We start from the raw sequence: 21,454 nt of genomic DNA on the forward strand, positions 1-21,454 counted from the left end.
TGGGCCACTGAGATTGGTTGGGGTTGTAAATGTTCTGAAAACAAGTAATTCATATTACAATGACAGCATAGTGTTTCTGTTGATCAGTGACATGAGAGATGTTAGAAATCATTTGAAAAATGTAAAGAAATTGTTGCAATGCATTTTAATACCAATCTACATGATAGTAATTTAGATTATAATTACCCCCTCGGCAGCAACGGTGCTTACTCCTTTTTTGTACAGTGCTGACTCTGCTGTTTTCTTAGTGCAAACTATATCTTTAAATACGCTCTAGATTTTGTTTCATCTTATTTTTCTTCACAAGTCTCATCACCTAAATAATAGGTACCAAGAATTCAGGAATTGTTATACTAAGAAGAAACTGAGACAGTTCACTTATAGTTACTGACATAAATAAAAACCCATAGACACAGAGAGACAGATACATACACCCATGCAAGAGTACCCACACACTCTCTCAGAACTATGAGAACTTAGGCTTTTTGAATATTTTTGTCTTTATGTTGATGGAATTTTTCTTGTTTTTTGCAGTTCATGTGTTAAAAATTACAAAGTGAAGGTTATGGAGAAGGATCTTGAGTCTTAGTAACTAACTTCATACAAAAATTTCTTGTAGTTTCAACCTGTTCTTCCAATCCCCCAAATATTTAAAATTTTACATCTCTAGAAGCTATATATTTTGGGTCTTTATGTAAAATTCATAAAGAAAATTAGTGGCTGTGTGTGTTTTTTTTTAATCCTCGCCCAAGGATATTTTTTCCATTGCTTTTCAGAGAGTGGAAAGGTGGGGGGAGGGGGACAGAAACATTGATATGAGAGAAACATGTCAGTTGGTTGCCTCCCGCACGCATGCCAACTGGGGCCGGGATCCAGCCTGCAACTGAGGTACATACCCTTGGCAGGAATCAACCCGGGACCCTTCGGTCCATGGGCTGATGCTCTAGTTATTGAGCCAAACTGGCCAGGGCAAAAATCAGCAGTTTTAAAGTTGATTAGAAGACTAAACTATTACCTGCGGTTGAGGATGTTGAGTGGTAAATTGTGGTATAGGCTGCTTTTCAGGAGAAACAAGGTTTGATTTAATGTGTTGAATAGTTTACTCCAATAGCCATTGGAGTAATGTTTAAGGGTATACAGTGGTACCTCGGTTTTCCAATGTCTCTGTTGACGAACATTTCGGGTTATGAATGCTGTAAACCCGGATGTAAATGCTTCGGTTTTCGAACATGCCTCGGGAGTGGAACATGCCACACGGCTTCCGCTGAGGGCAAGATCCTGAGGCCCAGCTGTCGGCTGTTGATCCCTTGGTTTTTGAATGTTTCATTACTCGAACGGTGTTCCGGAGTGGACTACATTAAAAAACCGAGGTCACACTATAATTTCTGATTTCTGTGATGTCAAATAATCTAGGCATACTTTTACCTAACGCGACTACCATGTGTTAGACACTTGACTAGGGACTAAAAGAGCGTTGTTGTCTGGACCCACGCTGACAGTGTGTTTTGTCAGTGTCTTGCAGAGCTTGCAGACTTTCTAGGTTAAGCATTTTACTTGTATTTTAAAAATCAAGTCATCATTTAATGGGGGATTCTCCTTGGTTGTATAGAAATCACTCAGTTATTTGAAAAAATGAAAGTCAGTTCTTCAGTATTTTCCACTGGTAACTTGAGGTATGGTATATTTTTAATTTGTCATAGAAATGGTATTCGAGATTATTCTGCAAACGAACAAATAAGATAGAACAGTGAAGATACATACACTGAATAATTCTTACACCTGAACTGAGATGACATGCAGGCATTGAGGCAGGTACAGAAGAATCTGTTCTAAGAAGGGTCAAAGGAAATGGTTTCTATTAGTTTACCAAAAGAATGTTTAGTTTCAGAGAAACAGAAATGGTAAGGGAAATAAGTAATGAAAGCGAGGTTACGTTTTATACCTTAGAATATATTTAATAAAGAATCTGACAAGAGTAATGTATGTATTCTTTCTGTCCTGCATTTGGTGTTTTAGAGTAAAATTTACTAAGGGATTAAAAAAGACTTAAAAGTTATGTTGTATAAATACCCTTCTAATTTTCGTGATGTCAGGCAGACATCCTTATCTCAGTAATGTGTTTGATACCCCAGGGGATAAAGCTTTCTAAGTATTTTCATGTTCATGGCTAATGGACTTGTAGATATGCAGCCGTGAGTGTCCTTCCTGTCTCTCCCCAGACTTCGCACTTCCTTTGCAGTTATGAAAAATGAAAAAAGCCCTACAAGAGGAACTGTACTTAAAAGGAATATTTCTGATTATTCATGTAACATAATATTTTTTCCCCTCAATTTCCTTTCTTTTTATACCTGCATTTTGATAGTAATATAATAAAAAGGGGGAAATAATGCTGAAAACTAATTTCCCAATTATATGGTCTGTTTCCTATGTCTTTAATTTGAAATACTTTCTTTTGAGTAAGCATTTGTTTTTTTCAGCCTTTTTTATTTTTTATTTTTACTGTCTTGTTTTAATCCTCAGTCTATGTATACCTTCAGTTTTATTATAATCTTATTCATTAGTTGGATGCCAGGCCCTTTACAGGGGGCTGATGACACAGCGATGAGTTAGGCAGAAGCAGACGTGCCCTCGTAAATGCGTTCCAGTGGAGAAGGCATCACTTAAAGAGGTGTTGGCGAGTACTCACAGACTCCTTTCTCCTTGGAGATTTGGCTCTCTAGCTCATTGCTTTTCTTCCTCCTACTACCACTGTCATTATTCTTGCTAACTTCATCATTCACATAGATGATCCATCCAACATCCCATACTCTTATTTCCTTGACTTTATCACTCCCAGTGATCTTTGTTTTTCCACCTAATCTCAACCACCCTTTATCTTAGTTAGTAAAATACCACCTCTAAATATGGTTTACAGACTTCCTTTCCTGAGCATTATCTATCTTTCCTACTTAATATTCCCACTTTAAAAATTCTATAACCCTTTTAGAACTGCTAATCTGTTGACTCTACCACTTTTTAATGTTACTGCCTTCTCACCCCCACCATGCCTTTGCTTCTCTCCTTATGGACCTTAGACACACAGTCCTTTGTTCTCTTGCATAAACCATCATTTCTTTTCATATAAACTCTGCCCTTGGTTAAACTTCCCACCTCCTTTGCATTTGCACCTCAGCACAGCATACATCTAGGAGGAAGCATGTAGCCACACTTACCAGTAGTCCCTGAATGACCACAGTTGACTACCAAGCTCTTATCACGTACCTTAACAGATCTCAGACCTTCTCAGTGCACTTCTTTACTTTCTGAAAGTGATTTCATATCTTTTCTTCCCACACCTCCAGTTCTGCATTTTTAGCTGATTTTATTGCTGCTTCTATCACTGAGAATGCCAAGGTAGTAGAACTGCTATACCTCACTTCCTAATCACCAGGTCTAACACTCTACCTGAACCTGTTCCCTTTGATTCTGGTTTTGATCTTCTTAAAGTGATACATATTCCCTGCAACTATGTAAGGTCAATCTTTTATGTAGTAGGACACATCCTCTGTTACCTACTCAAGGGTTTTTTTGGTTCACTTGTTTGTTTTCCTGCATCTATGCCCTCTGCATCATCAATTCCTTGCCCTTTCCTTGGTCATGAACATCAGCATACAAACATGTAAACCCCCCCCCCAAATCAGACCACAGCACTGCCCCAGTTCTTTGCTCCCCTTTACAGAAAATCTCTTCAAAAGAGTGGTCCATTCTTGTTCTTGTTTTCCCCCTTAAAGTTCTGATCAGGCTTATCTCCACCCTACCCACAACTCAAGCTAATATTGATAAGGTCGTAGTGATTCTCCGATGGTAACACCAGTCATTCAGTTGTTGAGACCAAGAGCTTTGGCATCATTTTTAAATTTATTTCACACCTCACATCCAAACTATCAGCAAATCTTGTCTGATTCACGTTTATGTTGAGTAACTCTCCTGTCTTCCATCCACTGGCATATTATACCAGGCTCCTGTCATCTCGTGACCAAACAGCCTTCTAATTACCTCCTTGTTTCATGTTTTGCCACTTACAGTCTGTTGCCACACAGGACTTAGAATAATTAAAAAAAAAAGTGCTTATTGGATTTTTTCTGTGCTCAGCACCCTCCACTAGTTTTCCATTTGCTCAGAATGAAATGTAAAGTACTTACCGTGGTTTGTCAGACCATATCAGTGGCTTACAAATTTTTTGTAAATTGCCAGATCCTAAACATTTGAGGCTTTGGGTCTCCATAAGGCCTCAGTTGCTGCTGCTTTGTCTTCCTCCCCCCTTTTCTCATGCACCTCCTGTCCTTTTTTTTTTTTTTTACAAGTTTTTAAAAATGTAAAAAGCATTTTTAGCTCAAGAGTCATATAAAAAACATTTGGCAGTCAGACTAATTTTTCCATCCTGTCTCCAGGATCAGAAGCCTTTCTGTTTTGCCTGTCCTTGTCTCTGTAATTCTGTCATGCTCACTGGGATTTAGATTTGTCTTTTTGCTGTACTTTCACTATACTAAGTTCATTCCTGCCTTAGGGCTTCGTATTTGCTCTTTTGTTTGCTTCTCCCAGATTTCCCGTGTCCCCTCCTCTTTACTCTGGTCTCCGCTCAAATGTTTTTTTCTTAGAGAGAAAACTGTCATTTCCTCAAATACAAGTTCCTTGTAACTTAAATAGCTATGTTCCCTATCACTACTCACTCTCCTTCCATCTTCCCATTCAAGTAGGTGGCATCACATTTTGGCTTAGATCAAAAACCTAGGAGTCATCTTTAACTTTTTTTTTTTTTACTCCTGTATCCATATCATGTAAACAAGGTCTGTCACACAGTAGGGGTTCAGTATATCCTTTAAACAATAAATGTAAGTTATTTTAATACAGAGTGGTGTGTTTTGGAAAAGGAATTTATCAAGGGCCACTCAGTTTGTGTGGCTCCTAAAAAGCCTGTCCTGAGAAGTTAGTCTCTACCCAGCTCTAACTGATGTCTAGGAGTAGGCCTGTGCAAGGATCTGTAGCTGTGATGGTCTGGGTAAGAGGGGAGGGCTTTAGAGGCAGGAATGTCAAGTGAAAATGCAGAGGCCTTTAGGCAGTTTATTGTCTAATAAATTGTTCAAGCTAGAAAAACTTAATATGACTGAAATAAGTATTTTTAGCTAGTGAGCCTAGTCTGTTTTTCCCAGTGTTTATTTGAAAAATCTACTGGCTACTCCATTTAAAGTGCTATCCACTTTTAACCCCATCCTCCAACCAAACACACCAAAAATTAACAGTTCTGCTTGTATATCTTGAACTAAAATGGTCCTAGAGAAAAAATTGGCAGGTTGGTCTTGGTTTTTTATATAAATGGAACCATACGCTATGTACTCTTTGTTCGACTTCTTTAACTCAGCATAGTTTTTTTGGATTCATTTATTTTGTTACATTATGAGTAGTGACTTTTTTTATTGTTGTGTAGTATTCTGTTGTAAGGATATAACCAAACTTGTTGATGAATACTTGGGTTATTCCTAGTCTTTGGCTATTATGAATAAAACTGTTCTGAACATTGTATGGATATATTTATTTTCCCTTCCTGCTTAACACCTAGTTGTGCAATTGCTGAGTCCTATGGTCAGTGTATATTTAGTTTTAAAAGAAACTGTCAAAGCTTTTCTGCAGAGTGGCAATACCATGTTGTATCTCCACCAGTCATGTACATGAGTTCCAGGTGCTTCACACCCTCACCATTCTAGGGAGTGTGTAGTTATTTTACTTGTTTTAATTTGCATTTCCTTGTTGATAAATGATTGTGAACATCATTTCATGTGATTATTCGCCATTCATATATCTTCTTTTGCAATTGGACTTTGTGCTATTACTGTTGATTTGTAGGAGTTTGTTAAATATTCTGAATAAAAATCCTTTATGAGAGATATTTTTCACTGGGAGAGGCAGTCTGACATGGACCCTGAATATCACTGTATATTTTTTCTGGTTATGCCAAGAATTCAAAGCTTGAATGCTCTTTACCCATGCCATTTCTCAGGGTTGCATTTGCAGTGAGTAGCTATAGAAGTGAAGTTATGTTTGTCTATGGGTAATAAGCAGGCTTGTTACTATTCACTATAAAAATGGTGAATCCCCCCAGCTCAGTGTTCTTCTCCTATAATGACATCCTCGGCATGTGCAGGCATCCATCATCCATCATTGGCCCTGCCTCATCCCTGTGGCAGTTGGTGGGTTGGGGAACCAATATATACATAATAAAGTTTTATGACTCTCCGTTAGGACTCTTGTGTTTTCTGTGAGCATCCATGAAACAGTAACAGGCTAACTTAGCTTGTATGTAGGGTAAAGTCTCAGGCATTTTGTGTGTTTTTTTTTTTAAATTTTTAAAAAAAAAATCCTCACCCGAGGATATTTTTTTCCATTACTTTTTAGAGATAGTGGGGAGGGGGGGAGACAGAGACAGAGAGAGACTGAGACAGACATCGATTGGTTGCCTCCTGCACTCAGGATCGAGCCTGCAACAGAGGTACGTGCTGTTGGCTGGAATCAAACCCGGGACCCTTTGGTCCCAGGGCTGACGCTCTAATGACTGAGCCAAACTGGCTAGGGCTGGGATATTCATTTTAATAGGGTTGTTCTTGTATTGGGTTTTGGTTTTTGAGTGTGCCTAAAATATATTACTATATTTTAAAATATTTTCTATGATATACACTTTGTTTTTCATATTTTTGATTTGAAAAGTAGTTATTTTAGTTTGCCAACTTTTTGAGATTATGTTACTATCTTTTGTGGATACCATGGATTATGAATTTATGGATTTATGGGCAGAAGTTAGGAAATCATCCTCTCAAAGTAATACTCCTCTGAGTAGTTGTGTGCAGCCAGCCGTTAATATGAAAGGTGGGGTTAATGTAATTGTTATTTTAATGGATAATCTTCAGACAGTATGAATTAAAAAATTTTTTTGACTACTTTACAGGGAAGTCTTAAGAGAAATCGTCAGATCTCACCTCAGGAATTCATCCATGAACTGAAAATGGGACCTGCAGATGAGAGACTTGTCACGTGCCTGGAGTCACTAAGAGTATCTTTGACTAGTAATCCTGTGAGGTAATTCCCATATCTGAACATCATTAGGGCATGTTACTAAACTAAACAGTTGTTATTAATCAGTCATTTTTATTTAATACTTTCTTCTGTAATTAGTAGCCATTATGCCTCAATAACTACTTAAGGTTATAAATGAGTACATAATATTTATATGCATGAAGAAATTTAGACTCAATTGTATTTTCATATTTATTACAGAGGAATACATAGCCTATGGATTTTAAAAAACTCACCTTTTTTCCTTAGAATTTTTAAAATCTTAGGATGTTTTTTTTAAACAGGGTATTTTTTAAAAAAGAACAATGATGATCAGAAACTACTAATTTATGTGATTTTTCACTCTGAATTTTGGTATTGCATATAAATTAGTTATTCTTGTTTGACATAGCAGGAAGTACCACTAATTTATTTTTTCCTTTATTAGAAATGGTTGTGTTTGGTTAGTGTTGTCAGATTTAGCAAATATAAATATAGGATGCCCAGTAAAATCTGAATTTTAGATACGCTTACACTAAAAAAACTGATTTACTGAAATACAAATTTAATTGAGTTTCCTATATCTGGCAACATTACTATAGGTGTGTTTCTAAATCAATTTTTAGACTTTTTAGCTAAGCATATTCTTAAAAATTTTCAAGCAGTTGTTATAAATTATCATGGAATTAGAATTTCACAGCTCCAAGGGTCTAGGGTAGATCAGTTTTGCCTTTTCATTGTATATCAGTGCTTATTTATGCATAAGAAATGCATAAGAATATACCTGCATGTGTGTACATGATGAGTGTGAGTATGTGTGGGTGTGATACATATGTATATTCCAAGAGGTAGAATGACAGATTATGATTGGTTGTTGATATGTAAAAGAATCTCTTTGATACCTTCTGTGATTGTTACTTTTTTTAACATTCCTGTAGTTAGGCTATAGTATGAAAAAATCCTTGAAAGTACAAGTATCTAAAACAGAGGTATCTACCCTGCTAAGTCATGAAACTGAGTGAGGTTTAACTAAGGAGTGTGAAGAATGAACAAATAATCTTTATTGTATTTCAACTTTAGTTGTCTTCATTTTTTCATATTTTGCCACTTGCAGTCTGTTCTCTAGGCTGTAAACTAGTAGTGGGCATGAGACCAGGGACTTCTAGACTGTGCTTAGCACATGGAAAGTGCTCGCTAAAGATTTGTTGATTGAAACATTGAGGTTTGATTTTAGCCTTCTTATGTCTTACCTTGCCTATTGATAGAAACTAAGTTGAATTAGGAATTTATTTACAGGAATAATCATACATGAAGAGCCCTAGCTTCTAACTTATTCTGTACCTTTTAAATGTATTCATTCAACAAGTAGTTATTGAGCACCTGCTACTTTTCAAGTACTATATTAGATGCGGGGCTTGAGGAAAATAGCAAAGCTAACCCAGGCCCTGTTGCTATGGAGTTTAAATGTAGGAAGAGGGTATTTTGGGGTTGATTGGGGACATACACTCATTTCTCAGCTTATCTGGCAGCCACTGGGCACTGGAAATATTCGTGACTTTTCAATATAATTGAAAGTAGACTTTACCTTTTCTCCTTCATCTTTATCTTTTGAGTAGGTGAATATGATAACAAAAGAACAACTGAAAGGGTTTTATGTATAAACTCATGCACAGTACAATGGATAAATTATTTTTATGATTTCACCTAAAAACACTGGGGAATAATTCTATATGTCTCTCTCATTTAAACCCAATTAAAAAAAAAAGCACTTAGGGAAACATTTCCTTGAGAATGGCCAGTTCTAGAATATATTATCAGGAACCCTACAAAGTAGTCTTTTTAATCAAAAGGAATAGCAAATCTTACTGGAGAATTTCTTTTTCTGAAATCATAGCATTTTATGTAGACAGAAAATTGAGAAAAATACTTGAACATTTCTTTGTCTGGTGCTCCGATTAGAGGAATGACTTAGCTGGACATGTAAAACTTTAAATTATGCCTATTGTCAAATCTGGACTTTGCTGTCAGTTATTATGTATCTGCTGATGAAGTCAGTTTTTCTTTTTTATGTACAGTATGTGACTAAATTCCGAGAGAGAAAGAGTTCTAATTTTTGTAAGCTTTTGAGATTATTGTTTGACCTGTGGTATTACTGAGAAAATTAGAGTTAAATTCTTTAATGTCTGCAGATAAAATTGAAAAAGAAACAAGTGACCTGATTAATGATAGCTCTCCAATGCTGGGATCAGGATTTATTTAAATCAAAAATCAAGGAAAAGGTAGGAGGCGCCACTCCCTTTACACTAAGCTGATAGGCAATGTTTTAGAGCCATTCATCAATTTCTGAAACTCTGCCTAACCGTTATGAGCCACGCCAACCTTTTATTATCTAGATGGTGAATTATGTAAAAGCCATTGCATTATATACCAGATTATTTGCCTTGTTTCATGAAGAGTTGATTTGAAGATCACAAAGTTCTGCTTGAAGTTTTATTGACTATTCAATATTCTTCGTGACACCTCTATGCTAAAGACAAAATTGCTTTACTTTTGAAACACTAGAGAAGAGAGTAAGTTCTTCATATTATCAAATATTACTCTTAGTGGATCTTGACATAGTCAGCAATTACATTTAAGCTATCAAGCACGTTGAGGTGGAAACGTAAAAAGGTAGACACTAACATCATTATGATTGATAGCAAACATTTTAGTCCATACCCATCTATGCACAGAGCAAAGTAGTTATAGAATGCATCTTCATTTTCTCAATTTGATGCAGCTGTCAAGGATAAGATTTCTGTCTCAGAAAATTCAGTCTTACTAGGTTTTTATGTTTTGTGATTTTAGGCATTATTTTCCTTTACTCATGGTTAACATTTTGAAGTTTACAAGAAATATTTTCTTGCTAAATTTATGTTTAAAAAATTTTTTTTAATTGATTTTGCAGAGAGGAAGGGAGAGGGAGAGAGAGAAACAACAATGATGAGAGCAAGCCATTGATCAGCTGCCTCCTGCATGCCCCCTTCTGGAGACTGAGCCGGAAACCTGGGCATGTGCCCTAACTGGGAATAGAACCTCGATCATCCGGTTCATGGATTGATGCTCAACCACTGAGCCATGCTGACTGGACTAAAGTTATATTTTTGTTATGATTTCTATGGAGGTTTTGGGACTAGGTTTGATTAAATAACTTCCAGGAAATCAGTTTAGAAAAATTTATAATTAAAATATATTTGTTTACTGCAAAGCCGGTTAGCAGCCTTAGCATGTCAGTATTCCATTTAAACAGTGTTATGTTTGAAAACTAGTTTTTGTGTTGTTGTTGTTTTTTTAATATATCTATGATTTCAGAGAGAGGAAGGGAGAGGGAGGTGGAGAGATAGAAGCATCAAAGAAGAGTCATTGATCAGCTGCCTCTTGCATACCCCCTACTGGGGATTGAGCCCACAACCTGGGCATGTGCCCTGACCCGCAATTGAACCATGATCTCCTGGGTCGTAGGTAAATGCTCATCTGCAGAGCAATGCTGCCAGGGTCTCGTTTTTCTTTTTTTCTGGCCTTTAAAACACAAAACCAGTGGAGGAGCTTAACTTTGGTGTTGATGTATGTTTAGTGCCATGTGCCTCACTTGAGATGAAAGAAACAGAAAGGCTTGTGACAAGCAATGTAATCAATGTATTCATTGGCATCAATATGAATTGAAGAAAAAATTAAGACCAAAATTTAGAAATTACTAATACTTTGACTTACTTAAAAATTATTTTATAAAACTTTAAACATATCTAGTGTCCCCCCCAAAATGTGTACACACTTTGAATAATTATAAAGACAGTGTTTATTAAAATACATTTCGTTTTCAAAATTGAGCTATCAGCTATTAAAGTGTGTATGCATTTTTTGGGGACACCCTGTAAATAAAGGCTATTCATCATAACAGTAAAACAAGTACCCACTTAATGAGGCTGAGGTATAGAATGTTTCCTTTGAAGCTTCCATGAGTTCCTCCTTAATCCTACATAGCCTTCTCCCACTATCCTGTGGTGACCACTATGTTGAATTTTGGACTTAACCACTTTTTTTTCTTTTTATTACAGTTTCACCAAATATGTATTCTTAATATGTTGGTTTCATATCCTCTTCAACTCTATGTAAATGGCATCATCTCCCCTGCATTCTTCTGAGACTTGAGTGTTGCTCTGTATTATTTTTCTTAGATTTATGTATGTTGATATGTGCAACTTTTCACATTGTCTCACAATTAATCATTTTTTTATACCTTTATTTTTTCTTATACTTTAGGAATACCTAAATAGCATATGGCTGCTTTTTAAAAATCCTTTTCGATAATTTGTTTTTATCTTGTAGTTTTATCTTTTTGTGTTGATTATAAAAATGTATTGGAATTTATGTCTTTTTTTTTTATATATATATATATATCTATTGATTTCAGGGAGAGGAAGGGGGGAGAGAGAGATAGAAACATCAATGCTGAGAGAGCCATCATCGATTGGCTGCCTCCCGCACGCCCCTGGCTGGAGATCCAGCTTGCCACCCAGCCATGTGCCCTGACCGGGAATCAAACCCCGATCTCCTGGATCCTAGGTCGATGCTCAACCGCCGAGCCACGCCCGGTGGGGCTATGTCTGATATTTCATTTTGAATTTTCAGTTTGTTCCTTTTCCCATGTTCTTCCCCTTCCTCTCTTGCTGTCTTCTCCTTCTTCCCTTTCTGTATTCTTCCTTTTCTCCTTCTTTCTCATCCTTAAATTCTTTAGGATATATTTTTTTAAAATATGTTTTCATTGGTTTTTTTCTAGAGAGAAAGGAAGGGAGAAGGGAAAGAGATAGATGCATCGATGAGAGAGAAACATCGATCCGCTGCCTCATGCACTCCCCTTCCTGGGGGTTGATCCCAAAATCCTAACATGTCTCCTGACAGAATTTGGGACCTCTTGGTACACAGGACGATGCTCAACAAACTGAGCCACACTGGCCGGGCTTGCATAGATTTTTAATCTCTTGTTTTATTTTTTCTCATTTACTAACTTGGAAGATGCATTCATTTTTTTCTGATCCTATAACAAAAAAATTTAACATGCACATGGTTAAAAAGGAAATTTAACATGCATGTACTTGAAAGGGACAACAATAAGGAAGATATTTTTTCTTTTGAACCTAAGAATGCCAGATCACCCTGTCTTGATTTCTCTGCTATTTTTGTGCAATATTTTTCATTCTATGTTTTTATTGTTAATATTACAAATTAGCTATTATTTTTATTGAGTTATACTACAAATATGTGTGTATATGTTTACAAACACATATGTAGTCAGCATTCTTTTTTATTGTACATGGTAAAACTCTTTTGTTTGACAGTGACTTTATTTTTGAAGGATAGTTTTCCTAGCGTATAAAATTGAGGGTTTTTAGATTTTTTTTCTTAGTACATTGAAGATAATATTGTCTCTTCTTCCTTTCATTACTGTTTTTGAGAGGGCTGGCTGCTCTTTATTTAAAACTTACCCCTCCCAGCAAATCTGTCTCTGGTTTTTATGATTTTTTAAAACATTTTTTTCTTCCTTTTTTAAAAAATAGATTTTTTAGAGAGGGGAAGGGAGAGGGAGAGAGAGAGAGAGAAGCGTCAGTGTGAGAGTGGAATATTGATCTGCTTCCTGAACGCCCCATACTGGGGATTGAGCCAGCAACTTGGGCATGTGCCCTGATTGAGAATTGAACCTGCAACCTTCCAGTGCACGGGAGGACACCCAACTGAGTCACACTAGCCAGGGCTTTTATGATGTTTTTTCTTGGTCTATAGTTTTATGTGTCTAGATGGATTGTTTCTTATTATCCTGTTAATTTTGGGGGGCTTCCTGAATTTGGTTGGTGCCTTTCATAAATTCTGTGAAAATTTCAGCCATTATCTCTTTGAATATTGATTTTTTCCCCTTTAATTTTGTATATGTTAGACCTTCTTACTGCATATACCATTATTTCCTAATCTCTTTATAGTTTCCATCTGTTTGTCTCTTTCTCTACTCCATTCTGGATATATTTTTTAAAGATCTTCTAGTTTCCTAATTGTTTTTTCACCAATGTCTAGTCTACTGTCTAACTTATATTTGTATTTTAAATTTTCATTATTATAATTTCATCTCTATAATATCTCTTTGGCTCTGTTTTAAAACTCCTTGTCATTCTTAATAATTTTGTGCTTCTTATTTTTTTAATACTTTTTATTTGTTTAAACACATTAAATATTTTATATTCTTTGTGTGTAATTCCAAAGCTTTGACTTTGAATGCAAAGTCAATAATTGCTTTTAACAGAAATACATATTTTCTGTACCTAATGAATAAGAGCTGTATAGATCAATTTATACGTGGAAGGTCCTAGAATTGTAAAGTGTTCCAAATACATATATCTCCTACTCTATTTTATTTTTATTTTTTATAATGTTACTATTATTTTTTAAAATATCTTTATTGATTTCAGAGAGAGGAAGGGAGAGGGAGAGAGAGAGATAGAAACATCAATGATGAGAGAACCATTGATCGGCTGCAGCCCACAACCCGAGCATGTGCCCTGATTGGGAATTGAACCCTGATGGCCTGGATCCTAGGTCAATGCTCAACCTCTGAGCCATGCCCATCCGGGCTCCTACTCTATTTTAAATGAAATATAAATAGCTGTTTGAATAGCCAAGATTAATTTTTTTTAAAAATGATACTAAAATGTAAAGTCAGTCACATGTAACATAGGGTCTCAAATCTTCATTGTAAAAACAGTAGTTTTATAGTTATTTATGTATAAAAGGAAGAATATATGACTGAAAACTAAATATTTGAGCAGATTAATTTACTATTTAAAGGACAACAAAACAGTGTTCTGCCATAACAATTTGGGAAAAATACTGCTAGAAAACTTACACAATTTCTCATGAATGTAAAGGTGAAATATAAGAAACTTTCCTTTTCAGTGATAATTGTGTTTTCTGGGAATGTAAACCTTATGTGTTCAAATCTATAACAGCTTTCAGTCTGAAGTGATTTATTGGCTACTTTGGTTTCTTGGGCAAAGATACATATTTTCAGTGGAGAAATTATCGCACCACAGGCACTGAAGGTCCTAGTTATTTAGTGTCCTACATACAGAGAATCTGTATTGTGTCTTCCTTAGACTAATTTTTTTGGCCTTGTTACTATATAGGTATTGCTAGGTGAATTAAGGAAAGGATTTGGTATGTGTTATGTGGTATGGATAACATGGCACTCAAGGAAAGCAGAGGATGTATTTGTTAATCTACCCTTGCAACAAGTATTCACAGGTGCAGTGCTAGGTACCACAGGAACAAGAGACATATGGGGGAGAGACTTAGAAAACAAATAAGTAAATAAATAAAACAAAAGATATAATCACTTCAGTCAAGAAAAAATAAGGTACTTAGAGTAATGGATAGAGAGTGTTTAGATACAAGAGAAAGTCTTTCTGAGGTGGTGAAGTTTAAGAGACTAAAAGGACAAGGAACTAGTTAGGAGAAGCTTAGGCCTGGGGCACCTCTTGGGCATCAGAGACTCTGAGGTTGGGAAACAGTGTGGCAGGAGGGTGCAGCCATTAGAGAGGTGTCCAGTATCCAGGCTGTAAGGGCTCGTAAAAGATCATGGTAGGGAGATTGAATTTTTATTCCAATAAGTGGCTATTGAAAAGCTTTATGCAAGAAATGAAATATTCTCAATTTACTTGTTTCAAAGAAACGGCTGTAGGGAGAATGGACTGAAGGGAGGTGAGAAGGGAGATTATGGCAGGAGTCACAGGAATAATGGGGGTGGCTGGGATAAGGATTGCAGTAGTGGTGAGGTGAGGAGTGAGTGGATTTTGCAGGCAACTTGGAGGTAGAGACTTGTAGGACATGTTGATGGATTGGATGTGGTGTGTGAGTCAAAAATGACACGTAGGTTTTTGACCTGAACAGATAGGTGGATAGTAGTGCCATTAACTGGGATGGAAGAGGATGGTTATTGTCATTGTTCTCTTGCATTTTGAAGAAGAAAACCAAAATATCTGTTTTAAATATGTTAAATTTGATTTTTCTAGAGTTTCACAGTTTGCAATATCAAGTAAGCTGCCATATGTGTGAGTCTGGAGCTCAGTGGAGAAATGAGGGGGTACTTAGCTGTTATTTATATGTGGATTATATATAGAGACTGAGAATGGCTGAGATCCTGGGGTGGGGGGCGTGTGTGTGTACGTGTGTGTGCACAAAGATAATAGGAAGATTTAGAAGAGTGCCCAGAACAAGCCCTGAGGAACTCCAGCCATGGTCCATCCATAAAGGCAGAAGAAGCCAGGAAAACATATGTAGGAGTCGGCAGTGGGGAGGAGGAAAATCCAGAAAATCTGTGCCCGAGAGAGGAAGAGTATTTAAAAAAGAGAGAGAGTGGAAACTACACAGAATGCTACTGAGAAGTTGGGCAACATGATAGGGCCAGAACTGGCAAGAGGAGAGTCATTAGTGATCTTGAGAAAAGCAATTTTTTGGAGTCTGGATGGCAGAAGCCATATTGAAGTGAGAGTCAGTGAATGGATGGTAACTGACCATGCTTGTCATGAAATAATTTGAGATATTTTGCTATAAAAGAAAGGAGAGAAATGGGCAGTAACTGGAGGGGATCTTGGGTCATGGGTGTGGAGCCCTCTGAGCAAATGGAGAATATAAATAAGAAGGAAACTTAAATTGGCCCTTGAAAGATGAGGCAATTCTGTGGAGGGGAGCATTATGAGTGAAGGTCTAGCAATGAATTTGATAGAATCAGGGGCAGATTATGGACTGATCTGACCTATGGGGCCACTGTTGGCCAGTAGTAGCAAGTATTTAGGGTAGGAACACATGGGAACAGGTGATGGCAATGTGATCATAATTTTTCTTCCCCTGTATACTGGTTGATTTTGAACTACAGGGATTTGAGCTACATGAGTCCACTTATACATGGATTTTTGAAAATAGATGTGTACAGTACTGTAAATGTATCTTATCTTTCTTTTGATTTTCTTAATATTTTTCTAACTTTAGTAATACAGTGTGTATTACATATAATACATAAAATATGTGTTAATGGACTGTTTATATTATCTGTAAGACTCGCCGTCAACATTAGGCTATTAGTAGTTTCTGGGGGAGTCCAAAGTTATATATGGATTTTCAACTTTGCACCCTTTACCTCTGAATTGTTCAAGGGTCAACTATAGTCAGTATTTAAAATGAATAATTCGTTTAATGCTTTCCTGAAGTAATGATGCCTTTGATTTTATACTTCGAAATGTACTTACTGATATTTAATGTTTCAGCCTATTTTGTTTTCTACTGTATGTTTATTTTAACAGTGGACTGCACTTTTGATTAGAAGAGCACATGAGTTTGTTATTTTAAATCCATAGTTTTCTTACTATCTTTTCATCTAAACATCAAGAACTCATGTTTCATGTATAGATGTTTTGTTTTTCTTTTTTTTTTTTAATATGTCTTTATTGGTTTCAGAGAGAGGAAGGGAGAGGGAGAGGGAGGAATAGAAACATCAATGATGAGAGAGTCATTGATCGGCTATCAGCCCGCAATCCGGGCATGTGCCCTGACCTGGAATCGAACCCCGATCTCCTGGATCCTAGGTCGACGCTCAACCACTGAGCCACGCCCGGCCGGGCAGTGTTTTGTTTTTCATCATTACGGTTAACCTGGCTTGCTTTTTATTTTATTTGTAATACTTTCTCTGGACATTTTATGCCTTTGAATACGTTATGGCTAAAAAGTAACTAGGAGAAGGAACTATTGAGTCTTTTCTCTCCTATCTCATCTAATATTAGGAGTGAGAATAAATGACTCGTTTTAAATACATAATATCTTTAAAAGTCTATTTCTAGAAAGTATACATATTTATGGTTGTATTTTGAAGCTTGACAGATTTTACAATCAAGAACAATATTTAGTTCTTGAATTCCTTGTCTGGCTGTGTAATTTAGTGTGATATTTGTAGATGCGTCGTCAGTTGGGATGTGGGTGTATGTTTGTTTTGCCCTGGAGGGCATGTTAATTGCTTTGTACTTCCCCCTCCCCCCAATGTTCATTCTAAGTATTTAGTCACCTTGCTAAGAGCAGGTGAAAAGAAAAACTTAAAATAAGCTATAATTATATTCAGCGTCGGTGATATATTACTCTGACAGAGGAATGTAAATTGGATCTGGATATTATACAGAGTATTAAAGCTGACCTTCTAAGTTTAAGGTATGAAATTTGTTACTTTGTCACATGTGACCAGTGATATATTTTTTCCTCTTTCAAGAAGCTTCTTACATTGAATTTTAGCAAAATAACTTTGTGTTTCCCTAGGCATTTATATAAGATTGTTATTTTGGATAATTAAAAATACTTTTCTTATAAAAAATGTAGGTTCATTACAGGAAAATAAGTCAGATCATACACAAAAGCAAAATGAAGAAAAATGTATATTATCAACTACTTAGGCTATATAATTCCTTTTTTAAAAAAATATTTTTATTGATTTTTTAGAGATAGAGTAAAGGAGAGGTATAGAGAGAGAAACATCGATCGCTGCCTCCTGCATGCCCCCCCACTGGGGATCGAGTCTGCTACCCAGGAGTGTCCCTGACTGGGAATCGAACCTGTGACCTCTTGGTTCATGGGTCAACGCTCAGCCACTGAGTCACACTGACCGGGCAAGGCTCTGTAGTTTTTTGGGTGGAAGCTCATGTCTACTGAGGAAGTCCTCTTGTTCAATGCTGTTGATTGGTTGGTGTGTTTTTTAATCCTCACCTGAGGATGCGTTTTTATTGATTTGAGAGAGAGAGAGAGAAACGTTGCTTGGGTTGCCTCCCAAATGTGCCCTGACTGGGGATCGAACCAGAAACCTAGGTATGTGCCCTGATGACACTCCAACTGACTGAGCCACCTGGCCAGGGCTCTTGGCTGCTTATTTGAAGTAATTGGTTAAAGCAGGGAATCATAAAATAAGGGACTCAAATATACACTAAACTTTTAAAAATTTTTATTCAAAACGTAAACATCCATTTTTTCCCTCTGGACATTTGATGTGGAGCCTAGACCTTTTCTTGGAGTAGGCGCAGGCTGATTGCATAAACCACACCCATAGTACATTGTCATCCTCGCATTGGTATATTAAAGTGAAACAGGAATGTAGAAGCTCTTACAAAGTAATATGAGTGCAGAATTTATTTTCTTTTAAAAATGTCTTTTTGGTGATATCTCTTGACAATTTATACTTGTGCCAACATGTACTTCTATAGCACTTTTAAAATGTCATGTTTAAAAAAACTGTTTCAAAGCCTTAGGGTTAGTTTTCATAGAAACAGCAACTCTTTTTCCAATGATATGTTGTCCCAATGATATGTTCATAGAAATATGTTCATGGAAACAAACTCTTTTCCCAATGATATGGTGTCCTAATATGTTCCCAGTGATATGTTCATGTAATTTTAATTAATTTATGTAATTGTAGCAGTAGGGGCAACTGGGCAAAAACTGGTTGGGAAATGAATGCAACTTATTCTTGGTGGGAGCAGAAGCTAGTGAATGTATGAGAGAGTAGAACATTAGCATTGTCTGTTCATTATGCCATGGGGATTAGTCAGTGTTTTATGACTTTTTTAGAGAGAGTGGAAGGGCCAAAAGTAGGCAGTAAACAGTTTTCTGCCCTGGCTGGTGTGGCTCAGTAGTTAGAGCACTGGGGAGTCTGATTCCCCGTCAAGGGCTCGTGCCTGGATGGCAGGTTCTATCCCTCGCCCGATCAGGATGCCTTTGGGATGCAACCAATAAATGTGTCTCTCTCTCCCAGATCTCTCCCTCTCTCCCTCTTCCCCTTTTCCCCTTTCCCCCTTTTCCCCCTTTCCCCCCTTCCACTCTCTCCAAAAAAATCAATGGAAAAAGTGTCCTCAGGTGAGCATTAACAACAGAAAGGATGTAATTAATTAAGATGAGGTCATAAGGGAGTAGGGTGGGCTGTTACTCCAATAAATTATGTTCTTATAAGAAGAAAAGAAACGACACACAGGATGTGGTTCGGTGATAGAGATATGGGAATCCTGTATTAACAGCTTCCACCAGAAGCTAGGAAGAGGCAAGGATTCTACCCAGAGTTTCTAAGGAAGCTTGGCCTCGCTGACAATTTGATTTTGGGTTTCTAGCCTCCAGAATAAATTTCTGTTGTTTAAGTTACCCACTTTGTGTCACTTTGTTATAGCAACTCTAGGAAACTAATACAGAGGGATACTTTCTCAACTTGACGATGCAAATCTACAAAAATTCTGCAGCTTATGTTATATTTAGTGATGAAATGCTGTCCCCTCAGGATGGGAACAAGGCCAAGGGTGTTTGCTCTAACCCACTGTTATTCAACACAGTACTAGAAATTCTAGCCAGAACAATGAGGCAAGAAAATGAAATAAAAAGAATATGCATCAGACAGGAAGAAATAAAAGTGCTCCTACACAGAAGACATGATTGTTTACATAAAAAAACTCAAAGATTCTATAAAAACTCTTAGAACTAATCAGTGAGTTCAGCAAGATTGCAGGATTCAAGACAAACAAAAATCAATTGTATTTTGCAGGATGAAAATGTTCTAGAGATCTGTTATAGCAGGTGCATAGAGTTAACAGTACTGTACTATACACTTAAATATTAAGAGGGTAAATTTGTTGTGCTTTTTTTTAAACCTGAAAAATCTATTTTATCCCTGTATACTAGCAGTGAACTTTGTAAAACAAAATGTCATTTACTACTGCTCAAAAACAAATATTCTGGTGTAAATGTAAAATTATGTATGTGACTTTTATGTTTAAAACTACAAAATAATGATAAAAGAAATCAAATAAGTTCTAAATAGAGAGATATTCCCTGTTCACAAAGGAGGAGACTCAACTCTATTTGCTTGGTCATTCGAGTTGTTGGCAGAATTCAGTTCCTTACAGTTGTGGGACTGACATCTCCATTTCCAGTTTAGGGTTATTTCAGCTTTTTTTGAGTCTACCTCCATTTCTTAGCTCATGTTTTTCTTCCTCTATTAGAAGCTTGTAAATTGAGTCCCTCTCATGTTTTGAATCTCTTTCTTCCATCTCATGTTACACACCCAGCTGGGAAAAGGGTCTCAGCTTTTAAGAATCATGTAGTTAGATTGGACCCACTTGAATAATCTAGGGTCATTTGCCTATTTTAAAATCATATGATTAGCAATCTTAATTCCATCTGCAACCTCAGTTCCCCTTTTAACTCCTCTTTGCAGTGCAAGGTAATATATTCATAGGTTTTAGTGTTAGGACTTGGCCACTGGGGGGGGGGGGGGGCAGAGGTCTCATTACCTCTGCCTAATACGTTTGATTCTTTAATGACTTCCCATTACCCTGGCAATGTATATAGTTTATACAAAATCAAGCTCCTTCTTACCTGCTTGGTTTTATCTCTGATACGGCCCCTTGTGGTGCTCAGTACAGGCCCCATCTTTAACATTTAATGTCTCTGCATGTATTTCCTCCTGCCTAGAAACCTATCTTCCTTTGCATGACTTACCCTTCAAGACTCAGGTCAGACATCAGCTGCTTTGTTCCCAAGGGGTAGATGTCATACCTTCTGTTTCCTTAGCACCATGATTATAACACTTATTACATTATGGAAATAATTTTGCTCAACATTTGTTTCAACCACTAGTCTGTGATCCTTTCAAGGGCAGGGAACATGTTTTATTCAGTTTTGTGTTTCTCACCTGTAGTACAGTTTTAAGCACACAGTGAGCCCTTCTTAAAGGCTTGCTGACTTTGTTAATGAGCACTTGAGTTTTAGTAGTAATGAAACATCACCCTTCCAGCAGCAGTCAGTCAAGTCCTAAAGTGTGATGCAGGGCAGTCTTCAGATACATCATCCTTGGTTCAGTATGGATAAGTATCAGTTTCAGAATCACAATTGTTCCTGGCATGAAGTTTGAGGCAGGCTCAGTGATGCTGCAGAGAACGTGTCATTTCTTTGTGCCTTTTTCTATGTATGTAAAGTAAGGGTGTGTGACTGAGCATCAGCAGACCTAGATGTTATTTCTAAGTGACTTTTACCTCTCTCCCTGTGTTCCTTTCCTTCTATATAAAATTGGAAGGAGTTTCAGTTTCATTCTAAAACCATTTATTCAGTGTAGTCTGTCCCAGGGGCTGGAGAATTAAAGACAGATAAGAAATGGTTCCTGTTCTCCAGGTGTATGTATCGGGTAGGATTGCCTTTAAGATCTGGTAGGCTTATTCCAACTCTGACTATCAGTGATGCATTTATCTTTCCCTTCCTTAGGGCACATTTGGGAAGAGAG

The 21,454-nt window shown here is 36.8% G+C and overlaps 1 protein-coding gene across 1 annotated transcript in view; it reads left to right on the forward strand.

Annotated features, from left to right (window-relative positions):
- The window catches only part of DIAPH3 (diaphanous related formin 3), a 425,390-nt gene that overhangs the window by 87,300 nt on the left and 316,636 nt on the right, over positions 1-21,454 (forward strand). Inside the window, exon 5 of the mRNA XM_087814306.1 lies at positions 6,977-7,107. Coding sequence (XP_087670432.1) covers positions 6,977-7,107 — 131 coding nt within the window. The remainder of the gene's footprint in view (positions 1-6,976; positions 7,108-21,454) is intronic.

The sequence above is a fragment of the Miniopterus natalensis genome, chromosome 2 (assembly GCF_054644295.1).
Source record: "Miniopterus natalensis isolate mMinNat1 chromosome 2, mMinNat1.hap1, whole genome shotgun sequence".
NCBI classification, from domain to species: Eukaryota; Metazoa; Chordata; class Mammalia; order Chiroptera; family Miniopteridae; genus Miniopterus; species Miniopterus natalensis.